The sequence below is a fragment of the Suricata suricatta genome, chromosome 9, assembly GCF_006229205.1.
Source record: "Suricata suricatta isolate VVHF042 chromosome 9, meerkat_22Aug2017_6uvM2_HiC, whole genome shotgun sequence".
Classification (NCBI taxonomy): Eukaryota; Metazoa; Chordata; class Mammalia; order Carnivora; family Herpestidae; genus Suricata; species Suricata suricatta.
In genome coordinates, this window is record NC_043708.1 from 75,092,692 (window position 1) to 75,114,649 (window position 21,958).

The 21,958-nt window shown below is 40.5% G+C and overlaps 1 protein-coding gene across 2 annotated transcripts in view; it reads left to right on the top strand.

The window, feature by feature from the left end:
* The window catches only part of FMN1 (formin 1), a 391,026-nt gene that overhangs the window by 174,192 nt on the left and 194,876 nt on the right, over positions 1-21,958 (top strand). For both annotated transcript variants that reach the window (XM_029951580.1, XM_029951577.1), the window contains 2 exons: positions 11,956-12,719; positions 17,427-17,577. In XM_029951580.1, the coding sequence (XP_029807440.1) occupies positions 11,956-12,719; positions 17,427-17,577 (915 nt within the window). The remainder of the gene's footprint in view (positions 1-11,955; positions 12,720-17,426; positions 17,578-21,958) is intronic.

The window sequence follows — 21,958 nt, forward strand, 5'->3', positions numbered from 1 at the left end:
TCACCTTTAATAAAATATAGTTAAAAATGGAAGTAGTTAAAACAAAACTTTTCCCTTATAATCCTAGGGTTGCATTCAATCAAAACAATCCCTAAGATTGAAACATGAATTACAGGAAAATTTTACAGTTGAATTAATAACAACTAAGAATGGCTGCAATTATTTTTAATCGGACACATCACTCTGTCAAAAAGCACCATGTATAAAATGCCAAAAACACCCATTTTTCTGCTCCTTCCTGTGCTTGTTATCAAACAGCAGACTGTCTTGCCAAAAACGAGGGGCCTGCACGGAGCAGATGGAGTTGAAGCTTGGCTCTGCTTAACTGAAAGTGGTGTCTGTGTGCCGGGGCAGTGTGTTTACACGTAGAAGTGCAAGTCTGAACTTTAAAAGAGAAAGAGACCACTGTAGATTCATGACTTTCATAATCAGTGAAACTTGTCTTCAGAACATCCAAATAGACCCTGAAACATGTCAGGGAAAACTTTGTACTAAGAAAAACACAAACAGAACCAAGTACCTTAGTACTAGAGATGCTGCTAGTATCGAAATGTATATTCTTTTGTATAACTATACGTAGTTTTTAAAGTCACTGTTGTTTTTAGGTTAAATATCCTTTTAAAATAATAATACAACTAAGTATTTGCAGAAGTGCTCAGATACCTTTGTGGATCCCTAGACACCTGGTTTGTAAGCCTCCTGATCTTTTTTCTGACCTGTTTATTTTACAGATGAAGAAAATAGCCAGAGATAAGAAGGAAATTCGAGGTTCTAACCGCAGTCTTACGCTGAACTTAATCCAGGCACTCTGACCACTATTTTAGTGTTTTTTCCATTACCTGACCCAGCCTTTCCAATTATAGTAAAAAGTATTTCTCCTTGGGTCCATTACTTAGAGAATGAAGACTATTCTTAATTATGTAAGCTCTTTTCTGGCATCTCAACTTATATCTTGTATAATGAGTGTGCCTTTTGGCTGGGGTGAGCAATTTTTGGAAATTTAAGACCTTTCCCTTCCTAGCTTCCTTAGAGGACATGTCCTAGGCCAGAGCCCAGATCTTAATGAAAAACATACAAACCCTCTTGTTTGTTTTCCTTGTCGATTGGCCTATAATTTTAAATCCATTCAATGGCAGATTTATCAAGTGACTAATCCCTAGGAAGACTTGAAGTGGCAAAGAGAAGGCGGTTGTGGCCTAGGTACACACCATTGGTCATTTACCCAAAATGTTAAGGTAGGAAGCCAAATACCTCCTTGCTTGCTCATTGAAAATATATTTAGGGAGGTTAGTTATAAGTGTTGGGACCCAAAGTTGTTGGTTGTGTGGTAAAAGCAACATGAGCAACTTTGCTGGACTAATCAACAGATATGGTCCTTGGTTTTCTTTGGTTCTCAAGGAAAACATGATGTGTGAATAATAATAATAGTGGTAGTCGTGTAAAATCCATAGAGCTCAGCTATCTTGAAAATTGGAAATAACTCACAGATATCTCTTCTTAGCTAGAATGTGAGTTTCTCAAAGTATGGATCATTTCTTAATTATTGTCATTTCTCTGACACTTTTCATAAGATCTGATGCATTATAGATGCTCATTAAGGCTTATTTGAATATTAGACGGTAGACCATGTCTTTGGTATAAGTGAGGTAAGAGTTAATGACGGTCTCTCTGGTTCATATAACACCACTACAAAGAGTAAGTTCACAAGTAGAAATTTATCACAGTCACTCCCCTGAACCTCTTCTTGCTTCCAGAGAGCTAGGGCTTTGGGGAAGATATGGAAGCCTTTTTCTAATCAGTAATCCCAGAGTTTTTGCATAAGTGTCACCTTTATTTTCAGTACCAGACAGTACTCAACAAATAGCCCCTCATCACTTGGCTCCCATTTAATCGTACTATTTAAGTGACATAATAACACTTTTCACTTCAAGAAAAAAACTACAGAGTTTGGAGGTGTGTGAGGCAAATGTAATTGACTTTCTGGTCACTTAACAGTGACTTTACAGTTTCCCAAATGATCCTATGGGACAGGTTAGCAACGGCCATGGGATGGTGTCCCTTCCTACACAGTGTATGAGTTGAGAGAGAAATACTGACATAACTGCTGTTATTACTTGAAGAATCTCAGTTTGTCACAGCACGGAGGACCAGGATTTCCCTTCTGTTGCTGCTAAGCTCACATGTACTCTGCAAGGGGTCATACATTCATTACTGGACTAGCTGTAGCTCCAGTGATGAGAGTAATAATACAACATAAAATTCCAAGTTTTCTGTCTTGATAGAGGAGTTAGTGTGGCTAGCTCATGGCCCAAAAATGTGCAGTCTTGGGTTTGTTAGGTTCAGAATTACTTGAAGTCTGAAAATGATTTTCATGGATATCCCAAGGCATATCCAGCCTGTGCTTTACACTACATTTAGTGATAGTAATAACTTAGAAATAAAATGTTACCAGAATCCTCTGGGAGTAATGATGTTTTCTCCCCTTTTATTCCATAAAAGCACTCTGGCTACAATTTTGTTTTGTTTTGTTTTAGTTCCCAGATAGGAACCTCAGTCCAGATTTTCAAAACTTTTTCTGTTTTATTTCCCCACTACTTCCTTAAATGATGATCCATAGTCATAATAGATTATTTTTGAAGTACACATATATTCCTGAATATTCATAATAACTATCAGATTTTTAAAATAATGCACAAATTTATCTAAACTGCCAAGTGAGCCACTGGAGTGTTTTCAGAACATTGTAATGAGTCCGTTTGACCTTATGTGTCCATTTACAGTAATAATGACAGATGAGACTCTATTTTTACATGGGTTAGATATTTAGATATGGCTTAGATATAATATTGTGTTTTAAGTCCTTATGAAGCTATCATGAGCAGAGCTGTAGTGTAGGAAGTTTTAAGACTAAGAGATATGATTAAGTCTTGGGTGTGAAAATTATTAGCATTTTAGAACTAAAGGAATCCTACTGAGTAGGTATTTTAAACCTTTCATTTTAGATATTGAGAAAATGAAGGATACAGGAAGCAGACAATTGGAAAGTACAAGTAGCTAATGACTGAGATAACCAGGAGCAGAATCCAGATCTTTTGACCCTCAGCCAGTGCTTTCTTCTCTACTTACCTAGGAATGAAAAAACTATAGATCTGTTATTTACTCAGTGACTCCAGCTCTTTTCCAGAAGAATGCAGGGCCAGTATTTTAATATTTATTTTTGAGAGACAGAGACAGAGTATGAGTGGAGGAAGGGCAGAAGGAGAGGGAGACACAGAATCCGAAGCAGGCTCCAGGCTCTGAGCTGTCAGCACAGAGTCTTACATGGGGGTGGAACCCATAAACCACAAGATCATGACCTGAGCTGAATCTGGACACGTAACTGACTGAGCCACCCAGATGTCCCATGGAGGGCCAATATTTTAAAGAAAGCATATTTTATCAGAAATTATCTCTAGTTTTATATTGGCATTCTAATTTCAGAATATTGACTAGGAAGGATTATTAATAACTAAGGATCTGGAATAAGACAAAAAAAAAAAAGCTCTAGAGTGAAACAGTGTGAATTTGAGTCTATCTTGTTGGCAATTTACTTAATGTCTCTGTGCCCCTCTTGGTATAGTACCAGCCCTGTCACAGGTTGTTGCCATGATTACAAACATTAATATAATACAATTGCATTATAAGTCATAGATAGTATGTAATGTTAGTCAATAATTATTATAATGGACTGATTTCTTACACCATACTCAAAAGTAAATTCAAATGGATTAAAGACCCAAATATGCAACCTAGGCCATTAAACTTCTTAAGGAAAACATAGACAATAATTTCTTAGGGATTGGTCTTAGCATTTTTCTAGATATGTCTCCTCAGGAAAGAGAAACAAAGGCAAAATAAAGCTTTGGGACTACATCTAAATAAAAAGCTTCTACACAGTGAAGGAAACCATCAACAAAAAGAAAAGGTAGCCTCTTGAATTAGAGAAGATATTTTCAAATGATGTATACAATAAGGGGTTAATATAAAAAATATATAAAGAATTTAAACAGGGATTCCTGTGTGGCTCAGTCAGTTAAGCATCTAGCTTTTAGTTTTGGCTCAGGTCATGATCTCATAGTTAATGACTTCAAGCCCCGCATTGGGCTCTGCGCTGACAGTGTGGATTCTGCTTGGGATATTCTCTCTCTCTCTCTCTCTCTCTCTCTCTCTCTCTCTCTCTCTCTCCCTCTCTCCCTCTCTCCCTCTCTCCCTCTCTCCCTCTCTCCCTCTCTTTCTCCCTGCCTCTCCCCTATTTATGCTCTCTCAAAAATAAATAAACAAACTTACCAAAAGAACTTCTACAACAGAACACCAAAAAACTCCCAAATAATCTGACTTAAAAATGGGCAGAAAACCTGAATAGACATTTCCCCAAAGAAGACATACAGGTGGCCAACAGACAGATGAGGAGTTGCTTGATATCACAAATCACCAGGGAAATGCAAATCAGCACCACAATTAAATATCACCTCACACCAGTCAGAATGACTAGAATGAGAAAAAAAAAAAACAAGAAATAACAAGTGTTGGTGAGGAGGTGGAGGAAAAGGAACCCTGGGTACTGTTGTCAGAAATGTAAATTGGTGCAACTAGTCTCGGAAAATAGTATGGAGTTTCCCGAGACAGTTAAAAATAGAAATACCCAAGAAAACAAAAACACTAACTTGAGAAGATGTTTATGTTCCAATGTTTATTGCAGCACTAATTACAATAGACAATATATGGAAGCAACCCAAGTGTCCATCAATGGATGAATGGATAAAGAAGATGTGGGGTGTGTATGTATACACACACACACACACACACACACACACAGCTACACAGAAAAAACTAGATCTTGCCATTTGCGAAAACATGGATGGAACTAGAGGGTATTATGCTAGTGAAATAAGTCAGAGAAAGACAAATACCATATGATTTTACTTATCTCTAGAATCTGAAAAACAAAAAACAAACCCATAAGTATAGAGAACAAACTGGTAGTTACCTGAGGGGAAGGGTTTGGGGAATGGGTGAAGGGGAGTAGGAGGGGCATGTTTCCAGTTATGGAATAAATAAATCTGGGGGGTGAAAAGTGTAGCGCAGGGAATATAGTCAGTGGTATCGTAGACAGCGTCGTATGGTGACAGACGGTAGCTACACACCCGTTGTGAGGATAGCACAAGTAGTGTTGTTGGATCGCTGCGTCGTACGTCTGAAACTAATGTAACATTGTGGGTCAGCTATTCTTCAATTTAAAAAAGTTATTATGAAATACTATTATTTTAGCTACTATCAGTTCAAAATGGGAAAGTGAAAAGCATGTGAATTTTAAGCTGTCACCATTTTCCAAATAGGGGATCTTATAGAAGTTAACGCATCCCCCGGAATGTCTGCCCTACAGAGTTGCAAGGATTAAATTAAGGCACCTCACATGGTGTCTAGCACACTTACTTTATGTTGGTTTCTTTTCTTTCACTGTCTTGACTGGACGTCAGCATGGCAGCTGATTACTGGAGATAGCACCATTCTGACACATGTGTAATTTAGCCTTGCATGTGTTGAGTTTTACTCCCAAGTCAACCTACGTGCTATTTTATCTTCTGATTGCTCTTTACTCTGTTTCCTGCCCAGTTTCTTTCTTTATTCCTCCTAGCAAGTTCTAATTACAGTGATGTGTGTCCAGTATCAGATGTGCCTCATATTTCTGAGTGTCCCTGAGATGGCCTCTTAGCTGTAACATGATGTGATTTATTTCTGATAAGAGCAAAAAAAAGTAGAGATGATAGTTAATTAAAACCAGCTATTGTTAACTATGGGGGATTTTATCAAGCCCCGTGTCATTCTTTTTATTAATAGAGACTTGTTTTTATAGTGACAAGTGCAGGTTCATTCCACAGGGAATTATTGAAGCCTTTATGCAGGCTTCAAAAACAAAACAGAAAAGCCAGGATGCACGCATCCAAAGGCATAGAACCACTGTCTTCTCACCTTACCTAAGTAAGCACTCTGTAAGGCCTGAATTCCATCCTTCTGAGGTGCTTGATGTCCTTGAGCCCCATTTTCTGCCCTTCTGTCTGCTCAGACTGCGCTCATCCGGGGATGCTGCCTTGCGCTTCTGTGCAGTCCCTGGGAATTATCTAGCTCTCCCCAGCCTAGAATGTAGAATTTGGAAGAGTCCCTGGAAAAACGTTGACTTACTCAAGTTGTACAGCAGATAACCTGAATTTTTACTGGCCCTGGCAGCACCATGGGGAGAGATCGTTCATAACAACAAAATGCTAACAGATGAGTTTTCCACATTGCTTGGCACCATCAGGATGTCTTTCATCAGCAGGCACTTGGCCACGTTCTTTTTGACAGACGTGTTTGTGGGGACCAGACAAGCAAAGGTCTCCTTCTGTTGCTTGGGTTTCAGTACAGTGTGTTCCTTCGATGATATCTCTGAGCAGTGGTAATGTGAAGGATATTAAAAAATAATGAGGATTTGGTGGGGGAAGGAAGGACCAGCCCCTGAGGAGGCTGGGGGAGTTGCGTAGAGTCCAACCTCTAATCAGATTAAACTCACAAATGTGGTTCAATTCTACTGGATAGTTTATTATACTTATGGGAACAGCCTTTATGCTGGTTGTGGAAAGCACACGAATCTACAATATTGAATCATTAAAATTAAATCAATGTCAACTTTTAGAAATATCCAGACTTAAAAAAAAACTCCGAATGTTTTATTTGAATATTATAGGGCATAACCACTGTAAAATCTCATAGTTTGTGTGTGGAACTGTCAAGAGAGGAAGTGGCCACATGTGTCTCTCTTTAAAGTTTTTTTTGAAGCAGCAAGTCTAGTTGGGTGGGTAATAAAGAGGCACAAAGAAGTCTTAATATTTAAGATTAAAGAAATAATTTAATAAGCATTTATGGATCACTAACTAGCCAAGCAATGTGCAATGTTCTGGAAGTTTAAGCATGAAGGAGGCATGGCCTCTGCCTGGAGCTTTTAGATTTACAAAGAAGATAAACATAAATAACTAAATGCCACGTGAATCTCGCAAGCTCTTTGGCAACAAAGTCAAAGAAAAATTTTTGTCAAGAAAGATCAAGAAAAGTTTAAGCCAGAAGGTTCAGCTGAGCTTGACTGAATTTTCCTTTGGGATTTTCACTCGGTGAAAATGGAGAGAAAAGGTAGAGCAGATGGCATGTGCAAGAGCATAAAACAGTGAGGGTTGAATGTACGCTTGAATCTGTAGGGTTGCAGCACAGGTAAAGTATAGAGAAGCATCTGGAAAAGTTAGCAGAAGCAAGGTTTAAAAGAGTCATGAGGTGTCATGGAAAGAATGTAGACTTATCTGCTATGTGGAATAACTATTTTCAATATAGGTAAGGGGTATTCTCCTACGGGGACATATCAGAATCAGGAAGGGGCTTTTACAAATAGCACGTGTTTTTCTCTTGCAATTTTGAAAAGATCAAAGGAAATGTCATTGCCGAAAGAATGCACTGATATTGTGGCATCTTACTATCTCAGCTATGCTTGGTGCAGAGTACAGTTCGAGGACAGTGGCTGTTGATTTCACCTCTGGATGCCCTTTGGGATCCCGTGGGGAGCTTTAAGGATATCAGCGCAAGGGCGCCGTCTCAGATCTCTGATGATGATTCTGCCCCTCAGGTTTTTTTTTTTTTTAAACAGCATTGTCTAGATGTTTTTTCCTTTTTTTTTTTTAAGTTTATTTATTTATTTTTGAAGAGACAAAGTGGGCAGAGGAGGGGGAGAGAGAGGAGAGATATGGACGGATGCAGAATGAATGAGGCACTTAGTACTTAAATCATTTTGAATTACTGAGTGCAACCATGACAAAATGAGAATGATCAAGAGGGGCTGTGAACAGGGAAGAGCAAAGATGAGTTTTCTATTTGGGCCATTTGAATTTTAGTGGTCAGAGGGTTTCTTATTGTAATCCCAACATGTTGGTATGGAGTACGTGGGAATCAGTATTTCTTTGTGATTTGGGAATTCTTCAGTCAGTGAATACCGATCGTGAGGAAGCCATTCATGGAACCAATGCTTAATAATCTGTCCCCTTACTTTGGATGTTTGCAAGAAAGGTGGGAAATCGAGAGAAGACGGCATTTGCAAAGGCCCAGATGCATGAAAGAATATGATCCTGAGAGAGAGAGGGGTGCTGTGCAAGGGTGGGATCCAAGGCATGTATAGGGAAGAGGCAGGAGCCCAAAGTGCAGAAGGTTGACAGAAAACTGATCAATGGAGACTTCAGTCCATGTTTCAGTGTCAGCCTGTAAATTAAGGAATAAAAATCCGCATCTATTAAAAAAATTTTCCTGGAACCAATAGGTCGAAACTGCAGTCAGGAAAATTAGTTAGGTGGCTGTCCCCATTATCCAGAGAAAGAGGACCCAGTGAAAAGTTGAGGCAGTGGGGATGGAAGGAATGGAATAAATCAGAGAAATCAGTGAGGTTTGTTGATAAGTAATGCATTGGGGAAGAGAGAGAGAAGGCAAGGAATCCCGTGTGACATCCAGGTTTCTGAGTGTGATGACTGGAAAGATGACAATGCCATTAACCACAAGAAGGAATTTCAGAGGAGGAACAAACTGAGGTTTGGCAATAATGAATTCATTTTCACACGTGTTAAATTTGAGGTAGATGATTAAATAAGCAGGTAGACCAATCAGGAGGATGGTTGGAGTTATGGCTTTAAGGTGCCACTTTGGAAATTACAGTACATATAGTAAATGAGAGTTGCTTACCAGATGAGTACACAAGATGGTGCAAAGAGATTGTGTAGTGTGAGGACAAAATGGCAAGGAAGATGCCTAGGGAACAACATTTAAGGGATGCATGGAGTCCACAGTTTGACTGGAGAGAGCTTAGAAGGGGGAGAAAAAGGAGTAGAGAAAGTTTATCAGAAGTCCAGGGAAGGAGCGCCTGGTTGTCTCAGTCAATTAAGTGTCTGACTTTTGTTTTCAGCTCAGGTCATGATCTCACAGTTTTTGAGATCGAGCCCCTTTATTAGGCTCTGCAGTGGCAGTATAGCCAGCACTGACTGCTTGGGATTCTCTCTTTCCCTCTCTCTCTCTCTCTCTCCCTCTCTCTACCCTTCTTCTTTTTCTCTAAGTAAATAAAATAAACTTAAAAAATAGTTCAGGGAAGTTGGAAGAATTTCAAGGCATGGGCACAGTCAACTTTAACAATGCAGCCTAGAGAGTAGGATCACAGAAGAGGTGCTGACCAAATGTAACACTCACATCACGGGGTTTCCGTGAGTTGGAGGGTCAAGGAGGCAGAAGCCAAATGTAATTGGTTGAAAGGGGAATGGATGAGGAAATACATGAAGAGAGAGTTGTGTGCTTTATTCCCCCTAAGATTCTGCTGTGAAGGAGACAGTGGGGAAGAAAGAGCAACAGCTAGAAGGGACTAAAGAAAGTATCTTAATTTTTCTTTAGATGGATAAAGCATACTGTGGGGAGCCTGCTGACAGCCAAAAGCAAGGTGGTATAGCCACTGGCCTCTGGAGTCTGTCAGGCAGCAAAGAGATAATAATGTGGCAAACTTATGTGGCACCTACTGTGTTCCAAACACTCCTTTATAGGTTTTTTTTTTTTTAAACATACATTAACTCATCTACTTCTCAGCTGCCTTAGGAGTGGGAACCTGTTAGTATCCCCATTTCATTTGTGAGAAAACTGAGGTCCAGAGAGGTTAAATAACCTGCCCAATTTTTGCTCTAGTCACTGCATTCAGCAAATGCATTACAGAACCACCAAAATAATACAGAGGCACATGTATCAAGTCCAACAGGGTTGCTGTTGGATGGAAGGAACCGAGGTGATTGCTGCAGACACAGCTCAGTCACATGATAAAAGGAAAGTTTCTCTGTGGAACATGTCTTTGCAACTTGTTCCTACTATTAAGAAGTTGAAGATTGAGTAAAATTATTGGCTCCTCAATATTATTTGACTCTCAACCTTCTTGGAAGAAGGGTAGTTGGGAACAACGACCGAGAGTTAGTTTGTTGTGACAGAACTGAACTAGCCACTACAATGAAGTTGTTGAAATGTTGGCAAATGATTCCGTGGAAATCAGGGAGTAGATAGAGGTGGGCAGGGAAGGGAGAGGGAGATGGCGACAGGTAGGATGTTGAAACAGAGATTATCTTAATCACATAGTTGAGTGAAGCTTGAAATTACTTTCAGGTATTTGGTAGTAGAACTCCTGAAAATTGGGTAAACTCTGTATTTGTGGTACCTTGTTCATCCAGACTTGCTTAAGCTTTTCCTGGTTTTGTGCCCATCATTTCACAAGGGTGGCATTATTTGGAACTTTTAAAGAATGATCAGAAATCTGTTAGTCTTTTCTTCTAATTTTATCATTAGCAACAGTACCCAATAGTAACATTTATTCAGATATCATATAGCTTTCTCAAAACCCTAGAGATGACTCACAATCCTCCTCACTTGGGGAAACTCAGGCTTGAAGACACAAAACTCCCTGCCAGAGGCCATAAACCTATCAAGTGGCTAAGCTGGGATGCAGACCAGCTAGTATGAATTCAGAGCTCAGGTGCCTGACCCCCTGTGCCATACAAGAGATAGACAGTGTCTGGATTTCACCAGTTTGTTCAAAGTCGCGTCAGGCTGCCACGTCCACATGTGAGAAAACCAACTTTAGAAACACTTTCTTTAGTTCTACTGACCATGGTTATTGGGGGGTTGGCTCATGAGGGAAATGAGCTAGTAAAAATATAGCTAAAAGTTGTCTTAATGAATGTGGGGAATCTTCATATGTCTTCACCTTCCCTGATGAGGTCATTGAAAATATTTCTTTACCTTTTCAATGCAAACGGGATCTGTGCTTGTATACAGCTTGGTGTTCGAGATACTTGTGGCTGAAATTACAGCGGGGAGTTTTGTTAGGCCATAAGGAAGGTCCATAGGACAATGGCTGGCTAGAGCCATCTCCTTCAGTACTGTGTGCTTGTCACATCAGCTGCTGGAATACGGTGATGGGGGGCAGGTCCGTTTTGTGGAGTTTATAATCGAATGAGAAAGGCAGACATTAACTAAGTTCACCAGAAATATTTAAATACTGTAAAACTGGATTCTGGAAACCCTAATAACATCATAAATTTGACTGCTTCCCAGTTAACCATAATAGGCTAAATGACTCTGAAGGATGGAGAGCCTGCTGGCTCCGTGCTAATAAGTGTAAAACCACAGACTCGAGGCATTGAAGTAACTGAAAAGATAAGTGTTAAGAAGCTGAGCGTCTTAAAAAATATAGTTTAAAATACTGGTATGTAGGATAGAAAAGTAGCAAATCTTAATAATTGTCATCTTCTGTACAATTGTATAACTTATTTAATATTATGTTATGAAAGATTATGAAACAGACACAGATACTGATAAGAGACAGCTTCGATATGGAAACGTCTAAAAAATACATCCATGTTATAGTTTCTTCTCACACCTTTTGTTTCTGCTGTGTTGACCCAGAAATGGCATAGAAGAGGTGTCCTAAGGGATACTATGACTTGGAGACTGTGTGTCTCTAAGGGACACAGCCAGAAGGAGTTTCGTTTTTTTCTTAGAGTCATCTTTCTCTAAACCAAAGGTAGTAGGAGATGCAATTCAAGCATGTTCAAATATTTATGAACAGTTTGTTTCGCCTTCGATATTAAAACCGGGTGAAAGTTCTTAGGGGACAGTTTTACTTTAAGCCTTAACTCATGACAGTCATCCCCACGAGATCAGCTAAATGTATTCCCCGTCAGATTCTAAAATCAACATCCCTGTGTTTCCCTGTCTTGATGTGGCCTGGGCTATGGTGGCAGAGGGCTGATAGTGAATTGTTTTGGTTTGTTTCTGGTATATTTGATTTTTATAAAGTCCTTACACTCTTTCCCACTCATATCTCTACAGGCTCAGTTTGAACTTCAGGCGTTTCATATCCGCGGGGAGCATGCAGTGGTTACAGCAAGTCTAGAAGAAACCATTGAAAATCTCAAACACGAGATTGAACACCGGTGGCGAGGAGGATGTGAGATGAGAGATGCATGTGTCTCTACGGATGATGACCAGCCTCCAAAGACCTACAGAAATGTGTGCATCCAGACAGACAGAGAGACATTCCTCAAACCCTGTGAAGGGGAAGGCAAGACCATCAGAAGTAACCAGATAATACCCAAAAAGCTGACTATCTCCTCTTTAAGCCAGCTCTCTCCCCCAAATGACAACAAAGATGTCCATGTACCGCTTCAGGCTGTGGAAGGCATCTCACCAAGTCAGCAAAAGGCATCACCTCCCCCTCCTGCCCCACCCCTACCAGAGCCCATCCCTCCCCCACCCCCACCTCCCCTCCCTCCTGGACTTGAACCTTCGCCACCGGTACCTCCACCACCACCTTTAAGTGCTGGACCACCTCCACCCCCACCACCTCCTCTGCCTCCAGGTGCCGGACCTCCTCCCCCACCCCCTCCACCACCGCTTCCCAACTCCCTTGCTCTGCCCAACAGTGGGGGGCCGCCTCCTGCTCCAACACCCCCAGGACTTGCACCCCCACCTCCCCCTGGACTCTTCTTCGGAGCTGGCCCTTCTTCTAGCCAATGTCCCCGGAAGCCAGCCATCGAGCCGAGTTGCCCCATGAAGCCTTTATACTGGACTAGAATCCAAATAAGTGATAACAGGTGAGCCCAATTCCCTAGGCCCGTTCTCAGCTTGTGAATTCCCAGGATTTTGCACAAGGGACATTTTATCCTTACCACTTGGATATTTGTATACGGTAACATTCATTCTCAAATGTGGTTTGTAGTGAATACCTTGGGTAAACAAGGGTGCAGTGTTTGAGGGAGAGAATGTCTGTCTCCACCAGGTCTTATCTGAGTTCTCTATAGATTGATGCTGGGAGAAACAGTGCGTGCAATGTCAGATCCTTCTGTAAGATAAAGCTTCCATTTTACAGACTCTTCTTAGAGAAGAGCTCTGGTCTAAGTTAGAGCTTTCTTCCAACATCCCTGCAACTAGCAAGTAAGTAATCATAAAGACACTGAGCCTGAACCTATACTGTAGGTTCACTGGAGATGTTTAGAATATCTGTCTTGTCTGTAGATGGTATCATCAACCTTACATCTGGATATTTAACAGGTACGTGTAATTTTTCAGGTTTTATTAGAAGAACCAGACATAGCTGAGTCATTAGCTCTTTAGGTCAGAAGGAAGTCATAAAATGTAAAATCTCTGTGTGACCTCTCATTCCCCTAACTGCTAAATGCCCTCACAGCTTCTACCTTGTTGCCCTTCAGAGAAAATGCCAGTGTGGCACATCTTCCATTTGTATAGCTTGTTGAGCTGGGTTCTGTAAGGCAGTAAGACAGGTTTCTTGGAAACTTCCATTCAAACATATTTGAATTTAATTTCTTCTGCCTCCTTTCAGAGTCTGTCAGGAGGACAGTCAGAGATGTTGAGTTGCTGGTTGACAGTCTCTAGATTTGAAGTTCATTTGTTTGTAAAGAACAGCAAATAGAAACCATGTTTTTAAACATAAGCATTTGAACTTATTCCCCAAATCAGTGGGTGGCAGTGAATCTTTCAATTAATATAACATTTGCTTGAAGGCAGGATATTAAACAAAATACCATGAAATTCACAGTTATAAAGCAACTGGAAATCACAGGAGGAGGAGTAGGGACGACCTTAAAACTACGCAGGTGGTAAAGTAAGTTGATTATGTGCTTCATCTTGGCCCCTTTCCTCTAACCAAAAAAATAAGGACCAAGAGTTTATGTGTGGGAAATCCTGATACTTTTAAAAACGCTGATATTTTATTATTTCCCAACTGAATCATTCAAAAAAAGAGAGAGGGAGATCCTGAAACAGCTCCTAATGATGACCTAAAGTCCTATTATTCCTTTTGTTCCATTTAAGACTCAGAGGACATTTCCTAAGAAATAGTTTCCCAGAATATTTATTTCAAGTACTGTTCCCTTATTAACGTCCTCAAATTAATGTACCGATTTCCAAGGTGATGACTCCCACGTGCTGCCCGCACATGGAACCGTCCCACACCTGCCTCACTAGCCTGCCTCTGCTCTTCCCCTGGAGACTTCGTAAGCAACCAGCATCCCAGGCCGTAGTGGTGATATAACAGCACCACTGAGGTATGGGCCCTCCACCCTCTGTTCAGTGTAGGACAAAGTCAAGCTGGAGGTCATCATACATTTCCCCTCCTGTGTAGCTGACCATTTTGAGAAAGAAAGAATACTCAAGCTCCTATTAGTTTCACTATAAGTTTGGGACTTCAGTGTGGAGCAAAATGAAAAGTAGGTAAATGGACTAACTTTCCTGCATGAAGACAGCAACATGGCTGCCTCCTGCTCCACACATTTAGTCTCTCTTATCCTGGGTCCCTCAAGGTGATTTTGTACCCTCAGACCATGAGTACTTCTTTTAAACTAAGAGACTGGGAAGATTCTGTGGAGCATTTATTCATGTACAAAACTAAAATGATTTGAGGCGTGTTTTTTACAAGGAAAAGAAATGGTATTTTAGTATTTTGTACAACCAGAAAAGTAAGCACTTTGTATAATTATGCATGACAAATTTTAGTCTTGGTCTTCTGGGGAGCCAGGAGTAAAATATAATTTTTTTCCATTGTATGTGCACTGCCTCTCGTCCACCTAGATTGCTTTTCACTACTCGAAGTGATTTATTTTTTAATTTTTAATTTTTATTTGAGAGGCAGAGTGAGCTCAAGTTGGGGAGGGGCAGAGAGAGAGAGAGAATCCCAAGTAGGTTCCACAATTCCAGTGCAGAGCCCAACATGGGGCTCAAACTCATGAACCATGAGATCGTGACCTGAACTGAAACCAAGAGTGGGACACTCAACCAGGCACCCCAAACTTGAACTGATTTAACGTGTGCCATTTTGTATTTTTCGGCATCTGTGTACCGTTTCTAGAGTAGAGAAGAGATGTTTAGTTAAAGGAAAAGAAATCCTCATCTATCTACTTTTTTGGCTTCCTAATAAATGTCAGTCTTCCTTGTGAGGACCTTACCCTTCTTCCTCCATTTCTCCCTCCTCCTCCACCATTTCCCCTCTCCCCAGTCTTCCTTCCTACCTCCTCCTCCTTCTGCCTTCCTCTTCCTCTTCTCTTGAGCTAGAATTGTTCATTCAGTGATGAGAAAAGAGTTCACCATTATAGCAGACGGCCTGTCGTGAGCAAGTCCCTGTCACTCCTCCACCAAATGCCAATTGCCCTCGACTCAATGAGAGATAGTAGTCCAGAATTCTATATTCATTATTGGGAATGCCTTTTCCTATAGAAATGATTTGCAATAAATGGTGATGAAGTGTGCAACCTATTAAAGCCATTTTACTTTTGAATAGGAGTGAGTTGCAACACCAGTCATACTAGCGTGAGCTCAGAGTTCATGGAGCTGTGGCCAAGCAGCACGGGTGCAGGGATGGGGCATGGGTGGGGCATGGATGGGTCCGAACAACTTGCTCATGCATCCCACCATCTCCCCCTGCACACCCTCTCCTCAGCTTCCCAGAATTTCCTTGAGGCCCGGACCAGCAGCCCTTAGCAGGCTGCATGCTCCAAAATCCGCTGGCTCTTTTCTGCCATCGAGATCCCCCTTCCTTAGTGCGGCTGAGATAAGCCCTTGACATTAATGGTGTTCTTGTTTCAAACGGGAGTTAAAGTAGCAGCGGCAGCAGGGTGGCTGAGGCCGGAGCACATGGATGGATGGACTTCATTGGAAATCTCCTAGCTCTTGGGGGATGATTTCACAGGTGTTCCCTATACTGTTACATGCTGTACATGTCACGTGTGTACTCTTAACTGGCTCAAATACTGTATTAGAAAAATTATAATAAAGTGGAGAGAAGTGAGTCTGGACAGATCAAGATGTTCATATTTCATGAGAAGGGCAGACATACAGGAAAATGTGAACACCCAGGTCTGAGAAGCCCATTTTCCCACCTGTTTTGAACATGAAAATTGCCTTTTAGCGTCAAAAAATTGTGTGGACTGCCCCGCATAATAAAGTTCTTTTAGTTTTCAGTGATGGAGAAAATACATGTTAAAACAAGGGTAAGTGCTTACAAATATTCTGGATCATAATATATACATATGTTTGAAAAACAGTGTGTAGATGAAACAGTATGTCTGTCCATGGGCATTAACATGTTTAAAAATTAGAAAATAGACACCTGGGGGGAAATGTGTTCTGACTGAAGGAAGCCTGGATGGTAACCCCTCGGAGTCCACTCTCAGAGGTGGCTTTTCTGTACTTGATTTTCCATATCGTCTTCTCTTTCTTTGTTTCAAAACTAGGGTGCCCCTGTTTTTTGAAGACCGAAAAAAAAAAAAAAAAGCAAAAAACAAAAACAAAAGCACAGCCTCCCTGTGGCTGCTTTAGTTGAAACCCCTGTGAGGACTGGTTGAGTGGAGTTGTTTGGTTTGTTTTCATTGTTAAGACTGCCGTTGGGGAGGAGTATTATAAATCAAGTATTTCTAAATGAGCTCAGTCTTTTCACAAATTATGGGTCCTGCCCTCAGTTGACCCAAGCTAATTCTAAAAACCATTTTTTAAAGTATTAGAAGAAGTCCAATAAGAAGGTAAATCTTTACCTTAGGAGAACGTGAAGAATTTTATTCTGTTTAAGAACTGTTATTAAGAATTGTCCCATTAATGAGGCGCCTGGGTGGTTCAGTCAGTTGAGCATCTGACTCTTGATTTCGGCTCAGGTCATAATTCCAGAGTCACAGGATTGAGCCCTGCTTTGGGCTCTCTGCTGGGCATGGTCCCTCACTCTTTCTGTCCCTCTCCCCTTCTCACTCACTTGCTCACTCTTTCTCTAAAAAATAATTTTAAAAAAGAATCATCCCATGAATGTTTCAGTGGTTATCTTTTTAGCATTTACATGATGCCCATTTTTATCTATCATGGAAATGCCACAGACTGAGAGAGAATCATATCCTCGATTATGTGAATCTCAGGATTTCTGGTCCTGTACATTTTCTCTAGATCTTTCTCTTTGATTGCATCTAATGATCATTCAGTTTTAGAAATGTGAGTTGGCTATGGTGTTCTATAGTATAGTTTGACTTTAAAAAAATACAGCACAGAAAGCTTTTCTTCCAGCTTTATTAGAATGTATAATCCTAGTAAATCCTATGTATATTCTATATATCCTATATGTATTGGGATATACATAATGTATGTAATATATATATTTATGCACACACACATACCTACACACAAATACACACATATGTATACATACACACATATTTTTTTAATGAGTCATAAAGTGAATTATAGAGTTTACATATTCTATTCTCATTTGTTTTGATTCTAGTATTTAACTTGTCATTTTCTCTTTAAAGCCAAAATGCTACACCAACCTTATGGGATTCCTTAGAAGAACCTGATATTCGGGATACTAGTGAGTTTGAGTATTTATTCTCCAAAGACACAACTCAGCAGAAGAAAAAACCTCTGTCAGAGACCTATGAGAAGAAGAACAAAGTCAAAAAGGTATTGGGTGATTATAGTAATTGTATTTTTTGTTATACCTGGGAATTCATTATGTGCTGCTGGTTTGCTATTTCTCTTTTTTCTAAAAATGTTTTGGAAGGTTTTAAGTCACTGATGACAAAAGGAAGTCAGTAGCTAGAGAAATCTGTGCTTATTCTTTCAGTCATACCAGAATTTTCAAACTTTTCTTAATTTCATCTGGACTTTTCCCCAGCTATTCAATATGCACTTAGTGAAAGTAGTATGCATGTTATATGGACAACGTTCTTACTCAGTCACTTATGTATAAATTCACCCATTTAACAAAGGTTTACTGGGAGTGTATTTATGCCAGGGTTTGCTTTAGGCCCGTGTAGTCCAGTGTTGTACCTATTAGGCTTATGTGGCTGTTTAAATTTAAGTAATACCATTAGATAAAAATTGAAGCCTTCGATGGCACTTGGCCACTTTTCAGTTTTGTTTTTATGGCTAGTGGCTACCATATAGCACAAATTTAACAAGTTGCCATATAAAAAGTTTCATTGGCTCGCACAGTCGGGACGTGTTGCTGAGAAAACCCCAAAGGCCCTTGTCCTGTGGCACTTATATCAACAGGCAGCATGACAAGGAAAACATTGAACCGTGCGGTAGAGCAGAGCAAGGAAGATGCATTTTGGCAGGGTGGGGACGACGGGACTGCAGTGTTAAATGGAGTGCTCAGCATAGTTCTCGTGGAGAAGTTGACTCCTGAGCAAAGACCTGAGGACTTGAAGTCAGAGGCCGCCAGCCTTATATCGGAGAACAAGTTCAAGATTCCCCACGTGATCAGGCAGGTGTGAAGTTGAATCAAAGCTGACCCGTGGCGCAACCATGCAACCTGGCTCAACGCTCTTCCTTTCTTTGCCTCCGTCCCCTCACTGTGACACGAAATAATGACTGCCCATAGTGTTATTGTGGGTAGTTATTAAATGAAGTCGTTGATGTGTCCTGCTCAGCACAGCCCCTGTCACAGTCAGCCCACCACAAATGACGGCTAGTCTCACTACATCACTGTTGAAGTCACTGCTGTGGTCTCTAGGCGTTAGCATTTCGATAATAGCATAGATGATGCTGAGGAAAAAGTGTAGCACATCTATGTTTCTGCTCTTGATTCGCTCTGAGAGTTTGGGCTGCTTGTCTTTTCTCTAGGCCATAGTTTTCCTTTTCTATAAAACAAGATTAATGATATCTGAGTCTCCCTGACTCACCAGGATGTTGTGAGACTGAGTTGAAGAGATTTTGAAGGATGTGTTTTGAAAAGTGTAATAATGATATTATCATCAATCCTTTATTCTTAAATTATATAGTGAACTTCATCCATCCGTTCCTATCTCAAATAACATTATGATTATGAAATCATTGTGCCTTACAGGGGAAAATATGACCAAAACCTGAATCCAGTCTTCTGTTAATCAAATCAGGTTCTCCCACTGACTTGAATTATGAATGAAAATCATGATCAAAGTTTTTCATGTGTCAGGTTCATTGGAATTGTGTTTTCATGAGAAAAAATGTGATGCAGGAGAAGCGGGATGGCTCAGTTGGTTAAGTCCAACTCCTGGTTTTGGTGCAGGTCATGATCTCATGGCTCCTGAGTTTTAGCCCCACATTGGGCTCTGTGCTGGCAGTGCGGAGCCTGCTTGGGATTCTCTCTCTTTCTCCCTCATTCTCCCTTGTCTCAACTGATGTGCACATGCGCTCTCTCTCTCCGTCTCTCTTTCTCTCTCAAAATAAATTAATTAAAAAAAAGAAAAACGTGACACTAAAAATAACTAAATATCAGACCAACTCTTTTAAGAGAACATATGCATGAAACATTTCTAATTTTTCTAATAAAACTATTAGTTACTGGTAAGAAGTCAACTAATGTTTTCGCATGTAGTGAGTTTCATACAAGATAGAAAAAAGTGTGCTTTAAGGGCCAGCTGGTTTATTAAATCCCATCCACAGACACACAAGACTATTGCTTCTGTATGAAAGGCCAAAGAAATAGCTCTGTATTCCAAAGCTAGCCTCGATTTGCCTTTCCGCGGAGCCTCTTCTGGCTAACCAGGAACTCCCCTGAATGTTTTCTTCCACTATATCACGTTAAACTTACTTTTGTCCTCTCTTCTCGGATTGGTCTTACCCCTTCTGTTTCTCCCTCTGGATGCTTGGTAACATGTTGTTTACTCATAAAACTAATTATTTCTCTTTTGGCAAATGAGTATTTTCAAAACATCAAAGAATTTGTTTCTTTAAAACATCAAAGCATTTGGTTGTTTATTCTTATTTCTTATCTCATAATTGTCTGCCTATTCAACAGAGGATTTCCACTAAGGCAGTTGGTGCTTGATATGTTTATTTTGCTTCCCTGTCTGAGGGGCAAAATACCCTTCATTTGAACTCTTTAATCTTTCTGAGCAGCGAAGTTGCTGGCATCCCATAGAATCTGTGCACATGTATAGTCTCCACATTTCTCTTGAGGGGGAGACACACATGTCCATCTACTCGGCTTTCTGGTCCTGAGACTGGTTGGAGTATTCAGTGCACTTGTGGCTTACATTAGGGCTGAGATTTTAAGTTTTCAACTAAAAAAAATGAGCTGAATCAATGCCAGAAAGCTCTAAGCCTGTCCCTGATGAGCCTTCCCTCCATTCCTGTGGTCAGATTTCACACATCTAGATGGATTCCTTGGTCTCCTCCGAGAGCGCCAGGTTTTTGTTTATTCGTTTGTTTCTCTTAAAATGAAAGTGAAACTAAATTGCAGAGTTTTTGAGCAGCTGGAGAGTTTCAGCATCAGAAGCCAACTTCATCAGCCTAACCTCAGCAGGATTCCCACACAAGGTGACCAGGAGGAACACTGTCCAAATCGGTCGTGTTCATAGTGATTGGAGTGGAGCGTATGTTGGAGATTTGAAACTTGAGCATTCTGATTCTTGGCTGTAGGGGCTCAGCCAACACGGAGACCTACATGTGAATATCTCTTAAGTGGAGCTGGTCTTCCTTCTTACGTGCGGGCTCATTCCTAGTTCAGAAAGAACCGTCAAGATTGTCAAGATTCTGCTGAACTTGAACTCAGATACTGGTTTCTATTTCATCTTCTATAGGAGTATTTGAAGTTCCCATCGCTGGTGGTGGCTACAGATACATATTCTCTTCAATTGGGCAGGGATCCTGTTCTATAAAATCCTCTAAACTGAAAATTAGAAGGTACCTTACCAGTCATCGAATTCAGTACCCTCACTTGGCACATGAGAAACTGAGGCCTACGAAGATGACGTGACTTCGAGGGTTTGCACACTTGTAACTGGGAAGATGTTAATAGTAACAGACACTTGAGAGGATGTGCAAGAGCCTCAGGATGTGTCTTCATTTCCCCCTAATTTAAACATGAATTTGCCACATTGACAATGGTCACAGATTTTATTGGGATGAATGAGCTGACATGTCTAAATGAGAGTGGCCATTATTAAAATCAACAAAAATACAGCTACACTTGTGCAAATCCTAAGTATCTCCAATATTGTGAAATTATCCCAATTTTTTTTCAAAGTCAATCTTTCAATAGGAAGCTAAATCTTAGAATAAAAAGATGCTTTAGGTATTACTCCAACAACAATATATGTAGATTTAGAGCTGTTTTCCTTTGACCCTGCCAACTATTTTAAATATTAGCTGTAGGGGCAGCTCACAGGCTCAGTGGGTTAAGCCTCAGACTTTAGCTCAGTCATGATCTCACGGTTCACGGGTTCAAGCCCTGCATTGGGCTCTGTGCTGACAGCTCAGCGCCTGGAGCCTGCTTTGTGTTCTGTGTCTCCTGCTCTCTGCCCCTTCCCCTCTTATGTTCTGTGTCTCTCTGTCTCTCAAGAATGAATAAAAACGTTAAATTAATAAATAAATATTAGCTCTAATACTAACACAGATTTGTATTTCATACTCAGGCATGCACCAACCTTATTTGTGACACCAGACGGTGCTGCCACTTTGACATGGCAGTCACCAAACTGAGAATGGAAGCTGCAAATATCAGCTCCTGGTGGCACCACCGGCACTCAGTTCCAGCTCCCTGACAACCTCAGAGCATGTCATCTCACTGTCCCCGTAGATTCATTTTCTATAAAATGGGGAATAGCAACTCTTTACATGCTCGTCATGAGGATGAAATGAAATCATGCTTATGAAAGTACTTTATTTATTTATTATTAATAGTCTTAGTTTATGAACTAATGAGAACGTTTTATGAAGAATTCTTGAACGTCATTGATTCCCGAGTTTGTTGAGGAGTCCTAAAACATTAGAACATCCATTCCTGTTTTTCGGGGTTCATAGAATTCTACAACTTCCCTTAATGACACATGCAGACGTGTGGTAGTTCATCTTA